This window comes from Lichenostomus cassidix, chromosome 19, assembly GCF_008360975.1.
Source record: "Lichenostomus cassidix isolate B80296 chromosome 19, HeHo_3.0, whole genome shotgun sequence".
Classification (NCBI taxonomy): domain Eukaryota; kingdom Metazoa; phylum Chordata; class Aves; order Passeriformes; family Meliphagidae; genus Lichenostomus; species Lichenostomus cassidix.
The window spans coordinates 3,305,093-3,321,902 of NC_139499.1; the positions used below are offsets into that span (position 1 = coordinate 3,305,093).

Consider the following 16,810-nt stretch of genomic DNA (forward strand, 5'->3'; position numbering starts at 1 on the left):
CCTCCTTCAGTGCTTTCCTGCATCAGCTGAAGACACCTCCTAAAAATCAAAGCTCCCACCAGTACAAGGCCCTTGTAAACACAGAGAATGCAAAGAAGTTGCAATGATTCTCCACATCTGTCCTCAAGAAGAATCACAAGGTAGACTGAAAAGAGTTGGAAGTTCCCATCCTCTTTTTGCTCTGGAGACAGCGTGAATCCTGCACTAAGTGGGGGGGAAAAAAGCAGGTCATACTGTACATGGCATTTTGTAAAACCAAAAATACCCTGCACTGAAGCAATCAGAGAATTGAGATAGCAAACTGTTCTATAAATCAGTGCTCTGAGTTTGAATAGGCCTGACATGGATTTCAAAGTGATTTTTGTATGGTAAGACCCTACTAATTTTGGCACAAGAAAACAGAAGTTTTTTGGTTGGTTGGTTTTGGGATTTTTGTTTGTTTACTTGGTGATTTGTTTTTAGGGTTGGTTTTTTTGGGTTTTTTTTGACAAATGATTAAAGTAAGCACAAGAAGTTAATGTGATCTGCTGAAATCCAGGAGCACTGGCCCTGGGCATTGCTTCAGTGCCCTTCACTTTTGAAGCTGAAATACCACAAAGCTGCACTTGGTGGCAAAGTTCAGCACTCCACAAGCACCACTGTAATATCATGTAAAATTCCCTATAAATAAAAGAGGAGAGGAGACATAGGAAAGTGCATGCACACTCTGGGCTTCACATTTTTTAGCTTATAAAACCCACATTTTCCTTTGAATGAAATTTAATTACTCTACCAAATTAAAAAAATTAATCTAACAAAAAGCAAACAAACCTGCTCAGAACCATTTTTACCCCAATTTTTTGCCCTTCATTTTCCATATAATTATTTCCTTCCCTCCTCTTTCTATTGGAACCAGTTTTCAGGATTCTCTGCCCTTCTCTACAATAAAGCAAGGCTTGGCTAGTTGTGTACAAATGATAGAAACTGAAATTTTAAAAAAATCCATGTTTTATGCTAGCAAATGTCATTGTACATATATTCCCAGATGCTGATGTAACTGCCAGTTATATTCAGATGCCTCTGTATTTTATGTGCCTTATTTAACCCCTGGAGGAGGAGGAAAAAAGATGTGGATTAAAGAGCCCAAATATTATCAAAGCCCCAGATTATATAACTTAAGTGCAAAAGTTGGCTGGTTGCATCCTAATTAAAAAAAAAGGGCATTTAATTAATTAAATAAAATTAATTCTACTCCCTATAAAGCCCAAAGATCCACATCCCAATATGGTACTCCAGGCTTAATTTTACTTACAGGAATAAATATTCCATTGATACCAATTAATTAACTAGTGGCTGCACATCAGATATTTGCTACCTGAAGATGCTGACCTATTACAAAACTCATCTCTGGACTTCTCAAAGAGATTCTCTCCAGACTCTGAGGTTAACACAAGTGCCCAGTCAAGCTCTCAGTCCCTCCTGATATTCTTGCTCAGTATCTACTAATCCTCCTATTTTCCAACTCTGGAAAAAAAATATGAAAAGAGAGCAAAAAAAGGAAAAAAATTAGATCAACTCTTTTACAGTCCTTAAATCTTATTTACATCAAATCCGGTATTATTTTATGTAAAATGGTTTGCTAGGACTAGCCAGTATGAGTCAGAGCCTCAAATCCAAAGTTTTTCTGCCCTTTGAGGAAGCACAGATATGAATTTCAGATTTACTTGTAGCCATTAGCCTTGAATTACTGTTCACAAATTATAAACTGACTGACTCTGGCATTCAAGGCACACTGCAGGATCCAGGAGATGAGCATGACAGAGTTCCTTGATGAGGTTGATACTTCCTATAAACCATGGTCTTCCACAAAAAACGCCTTTCCTGCATTTGTTTTTGATCTTCCAAAGCACTACAGCATCAGCTGCCAGCCAGGATTAAAGGTGGGTTGAATTCACAACTACATTTCAAGGCTAAATCCACAACCCCTCTATCAGAGGTCCATAACCTTGATTTATGCCTTCAGGCCACCAACACATGGATTTCTTTGGCCAAATTGCTTCCAAGGACACTGCCTGCCATGCTCAATACCCAAGAGCCTGGATTTGTTCAAAACACACATGCTATTGGGACAAATAGCAGGGATTTAGCCAAGCCTTCAGCAGAAAGCCCAGAGCCAGGGACCACAGAGCAGAGAATCTGGTCTTACCATTGTCATCATGTCTGTTACTGGCTGTTAACTCAAAATAAACCCTCCCCTTGGACTACTTGGAAGAGCTGCTGGTGTAAGAGGACTAAAAAGATCAGAGGAAAGCAGATAACTGTCATTGGACTTTCCTTTTGGCTAGCTCAGCTCTAGAGAGGGATGCCAAGGGCTGTGCTTGCAGCCACTTTGTTGTGATTTTACACAAAGAATATCAACAACCATTTCCCAGGAAACACACTGCAACATGAAGGTCACTTATCCTCCTGATTTCCAATAAGAGGTTTCAGGGTTTTTTCTCTAAGTCAGTTACTTGCTTCTAGAAATCTTAACTGTCTCCCCAACAAAGCTGGAAGGTGAGAATTAACTCCAGTGGGTCAATAATTCAGTCTGAGCATGCAAATATGCCAGACAGGATGTAAAAATTGGCCACAAGCCCTCTGCCAATGCCTGTGCTGGTACTGATCTTGGACTCATGGAGAGCATGCCAGTTCCCTCGATCAGAGGAAATCAAGCTTTTCTAAATTATTTGTTCTTTTGTACAGACAAGCATGGAAGTGAGGACAGGACCATAAAGGCCTGCTGAAAGCTTGGCCACATTCCCATTGCAAAATAATTCCTTCCCAGCCCAAAGGAAAATTAAATCTAAGACTGCAAGTCCGAAACTGAGAATGGGAACCCTTAGCTTAGAAGCTTATCATCATGCTAAGCATGTTGGCTTTTTAAAAAAAATATATCCAGATATACCATGTGGCCAACCCTGGTCCCATTGCCATCATTGCACAGCCAGGCTTAAACATTTGGAGCTTACAAAAGGACAATTCACTGCTCTCAAAGGGGATGGATGGATCAACCACCCTTCTCTAAAGCACTGGGGGAAAGCTGCCAGCTCAGGGATGAACAGAAATTTGATTTTGCACCCACAGAACAGGCAGAAACTGCACTTGCTGTACTTCAGTGAAGGTCTGCTATCAGTGCACTGCTAATTTACACCCTATCAAACATCTCCTTCAGCTGCTGGATGAAGACATTTATGCCAACAGGATCACAGCCATAGCAACATATCCATTTCCTAGTTTTCCCATTTCCCTGGGCTTTTATAGCTGTGAGTGACAGTGAAGCACAGAACACCTTGACACTTCTGGCTGTTACTAACGTGGCACTGTGGCTGAAGAGAAGAACAACTCCCTTGATTTACACGTGGAGGGCAGAGCCTTGCTTTCACAGAAAGATTTTATTTTCTTTTTTTCCTCCTGGAAAAGCCTCCCACTCAAGGGTAAAGCTCCCAACATCATACAGTTTGCACTATGTTCACTGAGACAGCATCACTCTGAGCAACAGCCCTTCCCAGTGACAGGGTGTCAATCCTAGTGTCAAACCCACACTCAGGGGCAGTGAACTCCACATGAGGATACCTCAGGATACATAGTATTTTGGCTGGAATTAAACAGCATCCAACCAGGAGATGGTGTGCCCATTAGATGCTGATAGCAGGACACTGCAGGGACAGGAATTGAACAGTCAATTCATTTCTAGAGTGGAAAAATATATGTTCCAACATATTCAGATACAGATTTTAACATGGCTTAGCAACTCAGAATGACAGATTAACTCCAGGCAACCCCAAGTGTGAATAGTCATTGGGCACCACACCAAAGAACAATCCTCCCAGTTTACACCATGGTGCTCACAGCAGGTCCAAAGCCATCAATAAACTATTGTTAGAGGGGAGCAAAAGGTGGCAGAAGTTACTCAAGAGAGGCTCCACATGCAGGTTGAGGTTTGGACCCCACATTTGGGCAAGATCATAAGGAATTACCTCCAGATCCCCTTTTGTAATGGATTCTTCCTCCACACGGAACTGCAAGTCTTCCACTTTCCTGGGGAATGAAATGGACACAAAGAGCAATCAGGAACACTCAGCTCAGCCCCCTCTGTCTAAGCAGCCATTGCACATGAGTCTTTTCACTATTCATCAAGTTTTATGGATTACTGCAACACCATCAATGGAGAGAAAATTAGCAACAAATGGAAAAGCTGCCCAAAAATTACTGATAAGCTTTTTGTGCTCTAAAACCACCTACCTAATATTAACAAATCATGTCATGGCCTGCAGAACCAAAGTCTGAGAAGGGAGGGATACAGACCACCATTGGGTACAAACAGCTCAGCAGAAACTGAGCAGCCAGACCCACAGAGCAGGGCAGTTGTAAGCAGCTTTCCACACACAAATGTGGCCTTTTTGCAAGCTACATCCTCCCAGACACACAACTACTGCTCTCCGACACCAGGATCCTGAAAACAAGCAAACCACAACCTGGTTTCACTGGTTTATTTAAACCTTATTATCCTGCAGCCAAGCACTGGGCAATTCCTGTGCCAAATGCACAGAGTCCATATGAGATATTCCAAGGGAATTGGATCCTCTGCTTCCTTGGCAGAGGGTGGGCAATGTTTAATGTTTCCACAGTGTGGAAACTGTGAGCTACCCTGACATGACTGGCCTTCCCCACAGATTGTACAGGCTAGTCATGGAGAAATGCACATAAAACCACACACATTAACACAGACATGCTGAGGAAACTCTTCTCTTTAGGAAGAGAGAAGCCAGTAACAGTGGAAAATAATTCAATTTTCTGCTAGACTCAGCTCCTCTCTTTTTACTGATTAAAATAAAAAAAATTACTGAGGATGTCTAGCTGGTAGCCAGATGTAAGGACTCTGATTCTGTTACAGATAAAAATAGCTGTCAGTATACATACCTAACTTCATAAACAAGCTTCCTTGTCTAAACCTCCTCTAATTAGATGAGGGAGGCATCTGTTGATATTTAGGGGAAAACTCAGCTGTATTGGGTTAAAAGGCCTCCTGGAACTGGGAAAGTGAGCTGCCTACCAGGAGTAAGGGGAGACTTAGGCATGAAAGAACATTTCATTCTCAGGAGGGGCATCAGTCAATTGAAATCAACACTGTTTTCAGTCATTACAATTTAATACACAGAAATGTTTTTCTATTCCCACTGAAGATTTTAATTATATACATGGAACAACTGAACTCCAAGAATGACAGGCAGATCTTTACTCTTATCCAGAGAGGAAATGTATGCACCATGATATATGCATGGATGGGGCCTCTGGGATGTGGGGAGATGGTGAATAGCACTACAGTAAGGTTGTACTTCAGTTTGCCTTCCCTTCCTCACAAAGAACATCCTCAAGATCAGCACATCACAACCGGAGGGGAAGAAGGGGTCTTTAGCAAATCCAGGCTGTACAGGAGGGTCTGTGATAGCCCAACATGCACATGCCTATTTATGATCCAATTCTTACTCCATACTGTATCCTTTAGCCAAAACCACCTGAAGGCTTTATCACTGTCCACACATCACTTCACCTCCCTCACACCCATCCATTCCTGCAGTACTTTACCTCTTCTCCTCTTCCAGCTGGTTCAACAGCTCAATCTTCTCCTTCTGCATCCCATCCACTAAGGCTCGTGCTCGCTGGAGGTTTCCTTCTGCCTCTGTGACATACTGGAACAAAAAATGAGCCCAAGACACGAAAGTTAGGCATGTCTGAAGTTCAAAGCTGTTTAAGAAAGGGTCAGAACTAGGGAACAGAAAGTTCTGATGATCTGTTTCAGAGGATGCTGTGGTAGGAGCACACTTTTCAAAGAGTTTAGGATGTAAGGATCAAGACAACAAAAACTGCTCAGTCTGCAGCAGCTGTAAGTTGGATCCATGCTTCAGTGCCTCTCTGACCTGAACCTTTTGGAGAATGCAGCTCTGATTACAGTCAAGAACTTGAAGCCTGAAAAGTTTTGAAAATCTGGTCAGAGGTTACCAGTGCATCTCAGCCCCACTCATGAAGCAAGAAAGATATTTCAGACTTCTGTTAATTAATTTGTTACTGGTAATTACTGGAAAATATGATACACAAAAAGAATGTCAGCTTGCAATGGATTTCCCAATTTCTCCTGCATTCCTGACAGGCAGGTGTGACCCACCACACAAACATACAGTGCCATCCCTGCTCCCAGGTAGCTCACTCGGGTTTATAAGCATGAGTAAGGAATTTAGGAAAACAGCAGACATTGAAGAGCCACATACTGACAAACAGCACAAACACAACTCTCTTTAAGCATTTGAATACATAAAAAATCCTCTGTACAAATGCTTGTGCACAAAACAAACAAAAAAAAACCAACCTAGTATGATCAGCCTGTTTTCCTTCCAGATTTCCTGACTTTATTAATGTGATAAAAACATCCTCTCTGGTGGGAAAGCAGTGGCATATGAACTGAGCTGATGCTCTCAGCACCACAAAATCACTGCAATGCAGTCACAGCCACAGCCAGATTCATTGGCTTAGGGAAACAAATTTGCCTTCCACTTGCATTTCAGCATTGAAATGTATTGATCCACCAGGCACAAACTATCTACTGCCTCTTATCTAGCACAGCTGTTTTCCTACTCCTGGCTCGGGGCAGAGGTAGTATATGTGACATTGGCAGAGTGGAGAAAGAGCCTCAGCTTAACTTACCACATAAAAGGCAGAAATTCAGAGCCCAAGTTTCACACACAGGGGTAACATTATGATCTGAAACTTTCAGGGGACATAAAATATTCAAATATTTGAGAGCTAGTGATAAAAAGCCCTATCACCTCCTACCTGCTCGTGTTGTGCCTTCATGATGGCAATCTCCTTCTCCACCTCACAGATGTGGCTGGTGGCTTTGGCAACCTCAGCCCTCTCCAGGTCACGCTCTGCCAGCAGCTGCTCAATGTGCTGCTGCTTCTCCTTCAGTGCCTCCTGGAGAGCTGTGGTGCCAGAGATTTTCCGGGCATATCGAGAAGAGGTCTCTGTCAGCTGGGAAAAGAATTAAAAAGAGATGGGGTAAAGCTGTGTCCTTTCCAGTCTAGAATAGCTGAAGTCCCCCATTAAATCTGGAATGCTGCCCACCTAATGATCATTTATTGAGCTGAACAGAGCTGCAGTTCCAGCTCTGGGTCCTACAGGGGAGGTTAACTCTGAGAAACATCTGGACAATGCTCACAAGCTCAGTTGCTCTTCTGCACTGCAATGAAAGGGACCATTTCCCAAAGGACAGAACATGGGGTGAGAACTGAGTCAGGAAAAATTATCATGCATTGTGTCATCTGCCTTCTTACATACATTTTATAAATGACCTGCACTGATGAAATCCCAAACAGTGAGCTCAGCTGGGCAGACTGATCTCAAGTGGAGACCAGAATGGGGTTATTTGATCCACTCCCAGGACTGACACTGCACCCTCATCCCCAGCCAAGAGGGCTGCAGGTGTTCTGCAGCAATACCACAGCAAAGATGGTGTTGCACTGCTTGCACTGCAACAAGAAAAAGCAGATCACCTCCAGCATTGTATCCCCTTGTTTCAGGGGAGCAGCCAACGTGAAAAGCTTTTAATAATATCACTCCCTGCTCTGCCTTCTGCATGCTTGAGCACCTGCCAAAACCCCAGGCAGGTGACCCAGGATATTGTCACTCTCCACAGTAAGACAGTCACAGCAGGAGCTTTGCACAGCTGGTCAGTGCAGCAGCATGATCACATGGGATTGGAAACAGTGTCCTTTTTCTGCAGGGATCCTTTATAAACCTGCTTTTGACAGCAGAACTGAGATCCATCCCACTGCAAATCACAGGTCAGGCTCTTCAATGGTCACAGTTGCTTGGTGTCCATGGAGGGAAATTATTTGTGAGGTGGTTAACACCACCCCACACTCCATTCCCCTCATCTCATCGATGGTGAAGGAGCAGCTGCACTGGAAGAAAACCCCAGTCCTCCCACTTTGTGGAGTTGGGTCACAGAGGTGGATTGAGGCTGCAGAGCTACTTACAGGCTCCACACAGGAGTTACTTACCAGCCCACTGCGGCTGGGCCTGCCCCCCACTGATGAGGCCACCGAGCTGACAGAGCTGATGGAGGAGCTGCTGGGGCTGTGGGTCAGGGCTGACACCCCCATGGCCATCCTCTTGCTCTTCTTTGCCTTGGCAGGGCTGGTGGATGGGAACCCAATCCGGATCACCTTGTGGATGGGAGCAAAGAGGCCAAACTTGGGTGGGCACTGAAAATACCTGGAATACAGGAGATGCACCAAGTGAGACGTGGCAGAGCATCCATCTCACCCAAGCCTTGCAGAATGGCACTGCCAAGCAAAACCCCAGCCCACAGCTCATCTCTGAGTGCTTTGCTGTGACATTGTTTCCTGTGTACAAATGGTTGGATTATTCTCCTTTCCTACTTGTAGTACTGGCAATTTCCATGTTTGCATTTGTGGTGCTTTAGCAGGGAGACCTGAAGTAATTGCCAGGCACTAGCTGCTGTGCACTTTGATAAGATGTCAGGAAAGACACATCTGGTAGCCTGGAGAGCACATATCCCAGAACATAAACACAACCAGAGCACAGGCACTCCTTTACCAACAACCTTTCCAACAAACCAACCTTCTAAAAATTTGGGTGTGCTCTTTACCCTGCTTTGAAGATAGTGATGTAGTAAAGTGTGTCTGCAGGGAGATGTCAGAAGATGGACAAGGCTCTGCTCCATGGGGCTCAGCAATGAGACAAGAGGCCACAGGCAGGAAGCTCCACCTAAACATGAGGAAGAACTTCTTCCCTGTGCAGTGACAGAGCCCTGGACAGGCTGCTCAGAGAAGGTGTGGAGTCTCCCACACTGGGGATATTCCAGAACCAGCTGGACACAATACTATGCCATGTGCTCTGGGATAACTCTTCCTGAGCAGGGAGGTTGGACCAGATGACCCACTGTGGTCCCTTCCAGCCTGACCCACCCTGTGACTCTGTGTCACTTAAAAAGATCTGAATCACACAGTGCTGTATATATGTTCTGCAGGGTAAAAATCTTTCCTACCTAAACAGGAGAAAAATGGCAACTCAAACCTTTGAGGCTAAAAATACCATTACAGCAAACTCCAGTGTGTGCCACCTCCTTTGGGTGGCAGAGAAACTGTTTTCTATGCAAACAAATTTGGAAAGATGCAAGCATGGAAAAGGGAGGATCAGATAATTACAGTGCAAGCTCTCTTCCACAACTGCAGTTAGCCTAATGATTGTGCCTCTCCAGAGCCCTCTTCCAGAATAAAAATGAACCAAAACACAGTGTAAAACCCTGGAAACTCCTTTAGGGCCTGGGCTGACCAGCATAAACCAGGGTTCATTTGCTGCTGGCCAGCTGCACTGCAGCAAGAAAAACCAGATCACCTCCAGCATTGTATCCCTTGTTTCAGGGGAGCAGCCAACACAAAAAGCTCCTGGTAAAAGCTTTCTCACAGGCTTCACAGCAAGAATGGGACTAAATACTGGGACATAAAACAATCTGTCCTATGTTAACATAAAAATAAACAGGTTCTAATGACTAAATTACACAAATCCAGTTTTACTAGCACAAGTTCTCTCTCTCTCCAGATGTGAACAGCTGTTTCCCCAATTCCCTTTTATTTTTAAGTGCTGGCAGCCATAAAGCTGTGTCACAGGCAGACCCTTGTGTGCTTGGAAGGCCAGGGAACAGCCTGATCTCCAGCCAGATGAGAATAAAATTAACTTTCAAACATCTGCTCAAACTCTTTTTTTCTCTAACAAACTTTAAACCACCCCCCTACAACCCCAAACCTCTCAGCCTGCCAACACAGGCCCTTGGGTTTGGAAAACCAGCCATACCACAGGCTGACGTGTTGCAAACCTGCCAAAGCCCTGCTCAGCATCATTTCCCCAAATTCCAGTAGGCACAGACAGCCCCTTCCACAGTTCTGCCTGGTGTAAGCACAGACTGGTACTCGTGGCTGCACAACAATCCCAAAGGTTAATTCCCTTTAAAGCCTCTGACAGCTCTTAGCAAGCCCAAACTTGCATCACTATGTCTGCCCATTTTCTTTCAGTCCAGATTGAAAGTGGTTGCAATTAACTTTTATGGTTCAGAAGCAGGAATTGGGTCCAAAACATTTGGCAGTAAAAAAATCTACTTGAAAAACAAGAGCTGCTCTCACTGAGTGTGGAGGAGCTCCATACTCACATTACAGAGAGGAAACAGGGAAGAAAAATGGTGGTGTGATGGCAATGCAAACTGCAGGTGGGAAACAGCCCAGGAAATGTTGAAATAGATGAAAAACTTCCAGTGTCCAAGGCTGACATGTCACAAACCATGCAAAAGTAAAAGGTCTGGGCAGTTTAGTGGGCAAGGACTCCCACTGGAGCAGAGGCAGAAAAAGGAGAACATCAAAATAAGCAGGTGATGTTTAAATTGCTAGAGATGAGTACATGGAACTCGCTTGGCTTTGTGGAACTGACACCAAACCAAACCACACCAGCACCTCTGTAGTCTCCTGTGCAGACAGGAAAGCAGCTGCAGCAAACCTCAGTGCAAATCAGCACCATCTGATGTACAGAGGAGCTCCCCACAGTGATACCCTGTCCCCTGGGCCACTGCTACGGATGCAGGGCCTGCAGGCAGCCTCCACTGAAGAGCCACAGCTGCTGGGAAAGCCCTTCAGCCTTCCCTTGATGCACATCCACACCTGAACCTGCAGGAAAATCAGTGACTCACCACAAATCTCAGCCAATTCACCAACTCAGCTGGAGCTGCCTGTGACAGCAAAGGTGGTGATAATGTCCTTTGCTCCATGCTGCCTCTCCTGCTCCCACCAGCCTCCAGTGTCTCGAGCTGCAGTTTTGGCTCCACTCTCCTTTTGCAGCTGCAGCAGGCAGTTCTGGGCTCACTGGCCAGGCCAAGGATGCTCACTAGATGGCAACCACCACCAAAGCACAGACTGCAGAATCCTGGACAGATCTGCCCAGGCTGATCCTGGCAGGAGAACATCAGGAATTCCATGCTGCCACAGCAAACAGGGAACACTGACACGGTGCCTACATGCACCAAGGGAGTTGGTTTTACTATGTTAGCTTCTACAAACTTGAAATGGGAGGATGCTACAAGGAAATCAAAAGGTTGGATGAAGGCTAAAAAGGACAGACACATACAATGCTGCAGCCTTGCTCTAAACAGTGTGAAACAAAGGAGAGGCCTTTGCAGACAGGGCACACACCAGAACAGCCTCAGCCAAGATGCAGCAGTTTCAGAAGACAGATGAGTTCCAAAAGTTGGATTTTCAAAACACAGCAAAAGAGATAGGATGAGAGGCAGACAGCACTACACTCACATCTGCCTTTCACACCTTCCACATGTACAGAGACAATAAATCATTTCCAAGCATCCTGAACATTAATCTTCCAGATAGTTTGAACTGCATGATAAAGAAGGCAGGGACTTGCATTCACTTCATGATTTATTCTCTAACATCCTGGTTCTTTTATTTTGAGAACAGGCTGAAACCCAGCCATCTGCTGCCAATCATTTACTGTTTTGTTGCCCTGACATTGAACAAGGAAGCTTTTCTCTTAATTTAAATGAAAGCACATGGCTGCTGTACAAAACAATACTGACCCAACACAAGAAACCTTTATTACAGAACCTGAAATCTAACAAGGCAGGAACTCTCAGCTCCTCAGTTTCAAAGTCATAGGTTGGACTTGATGATCTCAAAGGTCTTTTCCAACCTAGTTAATTCTGTGAAAGATAAATTTCACCTCTAAAGCCAGATTGCCTTCAGAAGCTCCAAGAAACCAACAGTATTTCCCAGTTAAGAAACTTGTGTAGGACAAGGAATCAGCTGCACCTGTGTTTGAAACAGGGTCAAAGATCTGCTGTATAATTCAGATTTGAATACCCCCAAGCTCAAGATCCAAAGCCTGGGTCATTCCCTTCTCTAAATTCCACATGAACAGAAAGAGCTTCCCAGCAAGCCTGTGAGATGTCACTGCCTAGTTGTATAGGTACTAACAAGGGCTTTTTTGGAAAATAAAAGAGTGGAGGTGCCTGTGGAGTCCGAGGTGGTAAGATCAACCAGCAGACACCTGTCGCACTACAGAATTAGTACAAGGACAGAAAGCAACCACCAACTGTCATTTCAGATCTCTGGATATTTGTTCCCAGAAAGAACAGAATAAAACATTAAGCTGAGGAGAAAAAGTCAAATCTTTGTCTTCTGTAGTTCTGAGAGGATGACTTACAGCACAAGAAGAAAGTTTATTAAGGGAATGTGTGGTAGAAAGCAGAGCTAATATAATCAACAGAATCAATTTCTAGCAAAAATTATATTGCAGTGTAAGTTATCTTCTCTCCCTACTTTCTCCTGTTTCCTGAAGCCATTCAGGTTCCTCCTTCAGAGAAATTATCTGATCCTGCTTTAAAATGCCCCAGTGATGAGGTTTGTATTGATCTCCCTGCACAGCTACCTCAAAGCCTAAAAGCCTCAAAATTAGACTCTTCCTCCCAGCCCACAATGTCCAACCAAACACATCCCTAACTCTCCTCCTAGGTCCGATGGCATTTTACCCCCAGCTACCCCAGGAGGTGTGTAGGACCTGGGCTGGGGTTCAGAGCACACAGTACCTTGTACCAGCAACTGCCCCATCATTCTTCCCCAGGGGTTCATCCAGCTCCACACCACACCACTCTCCTTTGGCAAAATCCGTCTCTCCCACGTAGCGCACGACTCCTGTCTTTGTCCCACCAACCTGTCAGAGACAAGATGTTGAGGATTAGAGATGGCAGCACTGGCACTGAAACAGGGGACCTGAAGCTGGGATAAGTGTTTAGAGAGGGGGACAAGATATCTGTATTTTCTGTTTCAGCTCTAATGACATCAGCAGATAAAATTCCCAGCACTGAAACTGTCTCTCCAATAACTACAAGTGAATCAATGCACTCCCACTTTTGGGACTGCCTGCCTGGAAGATGTCAGAGCAAACATAATGAAAACATATTTCAAAGTGTCAACTAATTGCACCAGGTTATTTGTGAGGCCACAAAGGAGTTTAAGCCCTGCAGGCACAGCTCATCCTTGCCTTCATTCCCTGCCTTGCCTGAAGAGCCATGACCTGCACTGACAGGTTTTCAGCCCTGTGCTCTTTCAGCCAGAAGTTCTGGGCAATACTGGGAGAGGACAGCAAGAGAACAGCTGAACCAGGACAGCATTCATTGCTCCCCAGCTTGCTCCCAGGCAGGGTTTGCTAAGGATGTAGAAACTGCTCAAAATAGAGGTGTTTTGTACAGGAAAAAGCCTCCACTTTTACCTACACTTCCTACAGCAATTCCCAGTGCTGGCAAACTTCATGGGAGTGGGGCTCAGCTCACTGCCAGGCATCCTCCAGCACAGGTTTCTTCCCCCTCCATGGAGAAATAAGAATAAATCACACCTTTTTCTCCTGGATTTACACTTAAAGTTTTTAAAGTTTCCAGCTTACTGAGGAGACTCAAGGAGGGCAAAAGTCAGGAACTTTTGGAGCTGTGTTTTGGTCATTACTCTGAGAGCATGTGGCACTAAGCAGCAGCTGCCTCTGTGCTCAACACTCCCACTTAGACACTTGAGCTGAGAAAAGGAAGATAGAAAAGGAGGAGGGTGGTTCTAAAGGGTTCATACTTCAAGTAAATCAGCATATGATCTAAGCCTTTTTTAGCCAAGCTCTGCTAACGGCCAAATTCAAGGAATAAAGCTTAAAAATTAGTTTAAAATTAAATTTGCAGCTTCATCCTGAATGACTTGCAGTTATAAATTTTCTTACTATTAAATTGAACGTAAAAAGGTATCAACAGAGTAATATTTTCCTACAGAAAACAGTGAGAACCAAATGCTGAAATCTCTGGGGCTTTGTATTCCAGGGCAGGAATGCTAAATTCACCAATCCTAAATCCCTAAAAAATTGCTTATGCAAAGAAAAAAAAGAGTTTTTTCCAGACTAAAAATAACTGCACCTTTATGGACTAAACAGCACAACTCTGAAGTCTGGGTCCTACCTCAACTCCTGGAAGGCTGCAGCATACAGCTTGAGTTAGCCTCTGGAATTTCCCTCACTAGGGATTCAAAGCACTGTTGTTTATGGAAGAAAATATTTGTATATGTTGTTCTCTTTGCTACAGGATAGAGTAAAATATTTGCCAGCAGGCAAAGGATCACAAGAAAGCTTTCTGGTCCTACAGTGTGCCCAGCAGTAAAAAGCTGATTCAATTTCTGTATTAGGTACTTGGCAAGTTACTGATTTGACTAATTGCAGTGAATTCTTTACCTATCACTCACAGTTAAATGCCAGCCCCTATTTGGATTGATTTGAGTTTATACAAATTTAGTTTCTTAATATTAATGCAATGATTTAATGCCATTCTAATACATTTCTTTAGCTGCAAGTTGAACTTGATATAAGTGTAATTAATCTTAATGCCACAAACGTCAGAACTGGCTTTTAGGGTAAGGGGAGAGACAGACAGCCAGGAATTAAAGGCCAACCCTCCATATGTGAGGCTACAGGAATTTTTATAGTTTCTTTTCATCCAACCACTTATCTTTGTGCCTACCCATCCCCAGAGCACTAGTCAGCATTGCACAGTGATGAGTCTGACAGCACTGCTGATGCAAGGCATTTCTGTGCATTTATCTGTCAGGCACCAGTGAGAAAATAATGTCCTAGGGAGGTGGTGTAAGAGGAAAGCCTGGAATTACAGCATCCCCTCCTGGGGCTGTATCGATGCTAAGCCCGCCCATGTAAATAACACAATTTGCTCCACCACAGGCAACTTGTAACTCCTGTTAAATGACAGATACTGCACCAGCAGACAAGGGCCAGGCAGTGTCTCAGCCCAAATGCTACAGATACGTGAAAAATAGAAGCTAAAAATCCTTAAGGCATCATCCTGACACTACACACTCCTGAAAAAAGCCACATTCCAGCAACAATCTTACATAAGGAGGAAAGAGCTCTGACTAGGAGTCCTAAATGTTTTCTTGTCTCTTGAATCCTGCAAACAGCTGGAACTTTGCACTTCCCACTGCCTGTCACAAACTGCCACAGGGATAGAGATCCATCATTCCCACACTGCTGTTCTGTTACACTCTCCAGTCATGACACAGCAATTGCTGGTCTTCTTATGGATGGAGCTGTAAGCAGGCAATGGAATACTAAGAATCCTGCCTTGATAGAACTAGGGAATGGGATCCTTCCTTCTTTTCTGCCTGGTTAGCAATAAGGGAATATGCCTGGTGCTTGCTTGTCTGAAAAAGGCCACACAGGAGCATTGCTGCACCTCCAGGACCCCACAAACTGGGAGAGCTCCAGTGGTTAACCAGGAAAATAAAGGGCAGGAATCCTTCCTTCGTGACACCTTGCATGCCTTTCCAGCAGTGAGGCTTCAGTCTCAGGCACTGAAATAGCTCAGGGACCTGGTGGCAGCAGAGCAGTGAGCTGTCTCTGCCCAAGGAGAAGGGCTTAGGTTGCCATTCCAGGGAGCTTCTCAGGAAATGATTTCTCAGTCAGCTGGTTCAATGCTTTCTGCAGCTCCAGGCTGGCCAAGCAGGGCTGTGGCAGGGACATGCAGGGGGGATGCTGAAAAAAGAACTCGATTAGTTTATTCATGAGCACTTTCCACCATTTGCCAGGGGCTGCAACACACCACAGGCAAGAACAGTTCACAGCAGACAGAGATGATTGAAATCACAGGCTCAGGGGATGCCCAGGATCCATTTCCAGCAGCCCAGGCAGGCTCCACACAGTCCTGCCCAGCATCAGCTGAGGTGCTGCTTCATTGACTCTCCCTGTGAGTGCTGCTGTTTCAGCATTTGCACTGCCTTTGAACATCTGCAAGTTCCAGCAAAATCACAAACCTGGAATCCATAAAAAAAGTACAAAAAGCCATCCAAAAGGTAGCTGGGACAATACCCCTCAGCAACTGAGCCAGCCACTGGAATATAACCTGGCCCTTAAACAGTCTTATTTGTTACTACATTTCAATGCTGAAGCTCACAATCCCAGTTCGGAGACACAAGAATGGCTGAAGAGCAGAATACCTATTCTAGGAGGAATTGTTTTTGGTTTAAATTATTTTTTATTTAGGCTGACATGTAATAAAACCACCTCCTTCCCCTGCTTCTTCAGAAAGCAATGGCATTTACGGGGGAATGAGTTCAGCTGCTAAGAAAGCCTCTCAACAAAGAATGCAAAATATATTTTCTCAGACAAAAAACCCAGCAGAAACTCCTCCCAGGCAGAAAATGCTCCACTGCTCTGTTTCCATCCCTTCTTTCCCTGAAGAAAGGCAACAAGCCAGACTCACATTAACAGAACTCCAGTACTTATCCCACTTTGGGAAGTTCCACTGTCACTAAAGCAAATGTTAATTGACCCACATTTATTTGCCAGACTTCAAGAGATGATTTCTGCAATATTAGGGTGGATTTTTCATCTCTTTAATGCAATTTTTACATCTCTGGGAGAAAGTCTGAGTTAGAGAGCCAAAGGCAAATATTATCTAACTCTTCTAATGGAAAGCTTCTAATGGAAAGCTGAAAGTCACTTTCTGCAACTGCTGGAGAGTCAGAAAGGATCTTGGAACAAAGTCACTGAAAGCAAAAATGTCTTAAAGCTATAACAGACTTTAATGAAGTTAAAGAAAGGCAGCATCAGGAAATGGTCATACTGCAGAGAGCCAGGTGTCCATCTGGCTGACCTGGAAAGGTCCCCTGCAACCTTG

The 16,810-nt window shown here is 44.4% G+C and overlaps 1 protein-coding gene across 5 annotated transcripts in view; it reads right to left on the reverse strand.

The window, feature by feature from the left end:
• The window catches only part of CLIP2 (CAP-Gly domain containing linker protein 2), a 69,827-nt gene that overhangs the window by 14,363 nt on the left and 38,654 nt on the right, over positions 1-16,810 (reverse strand). For all 5 annotated transcript variants that reach the window (XR_014855864.1, XM_085078831.1, XM_085078832.1 and 2 more), the window contains exons 4-8: positions 12,683-12,807; positions 8,079-8,292; positions 6,850-7,047; positions 5,608-5,711; positions 3,999-4,059 (exon numbers count right to left, since the gene is read on the reverse strand). Coding sequence is in view for 4 of the 5 variants with exons in the window: in XM_085078831.1 (XP_084934957.1) it covers positions 3,999-4,059; positions 5,608-5,711; positions 6,850-7,047; positions 8,079-8,292; positions 12,683-12,807 (702 nt within the window). In the remaining variant the exon portion in view is untranslated. The remainder of the gene's footprint in view (positions 1-3,998; positions 4,060-5,607; positions 5,712-6,849; positions 7,048-8,078; positions 8,293-12,682; positions 12,808-16,810) is intronic.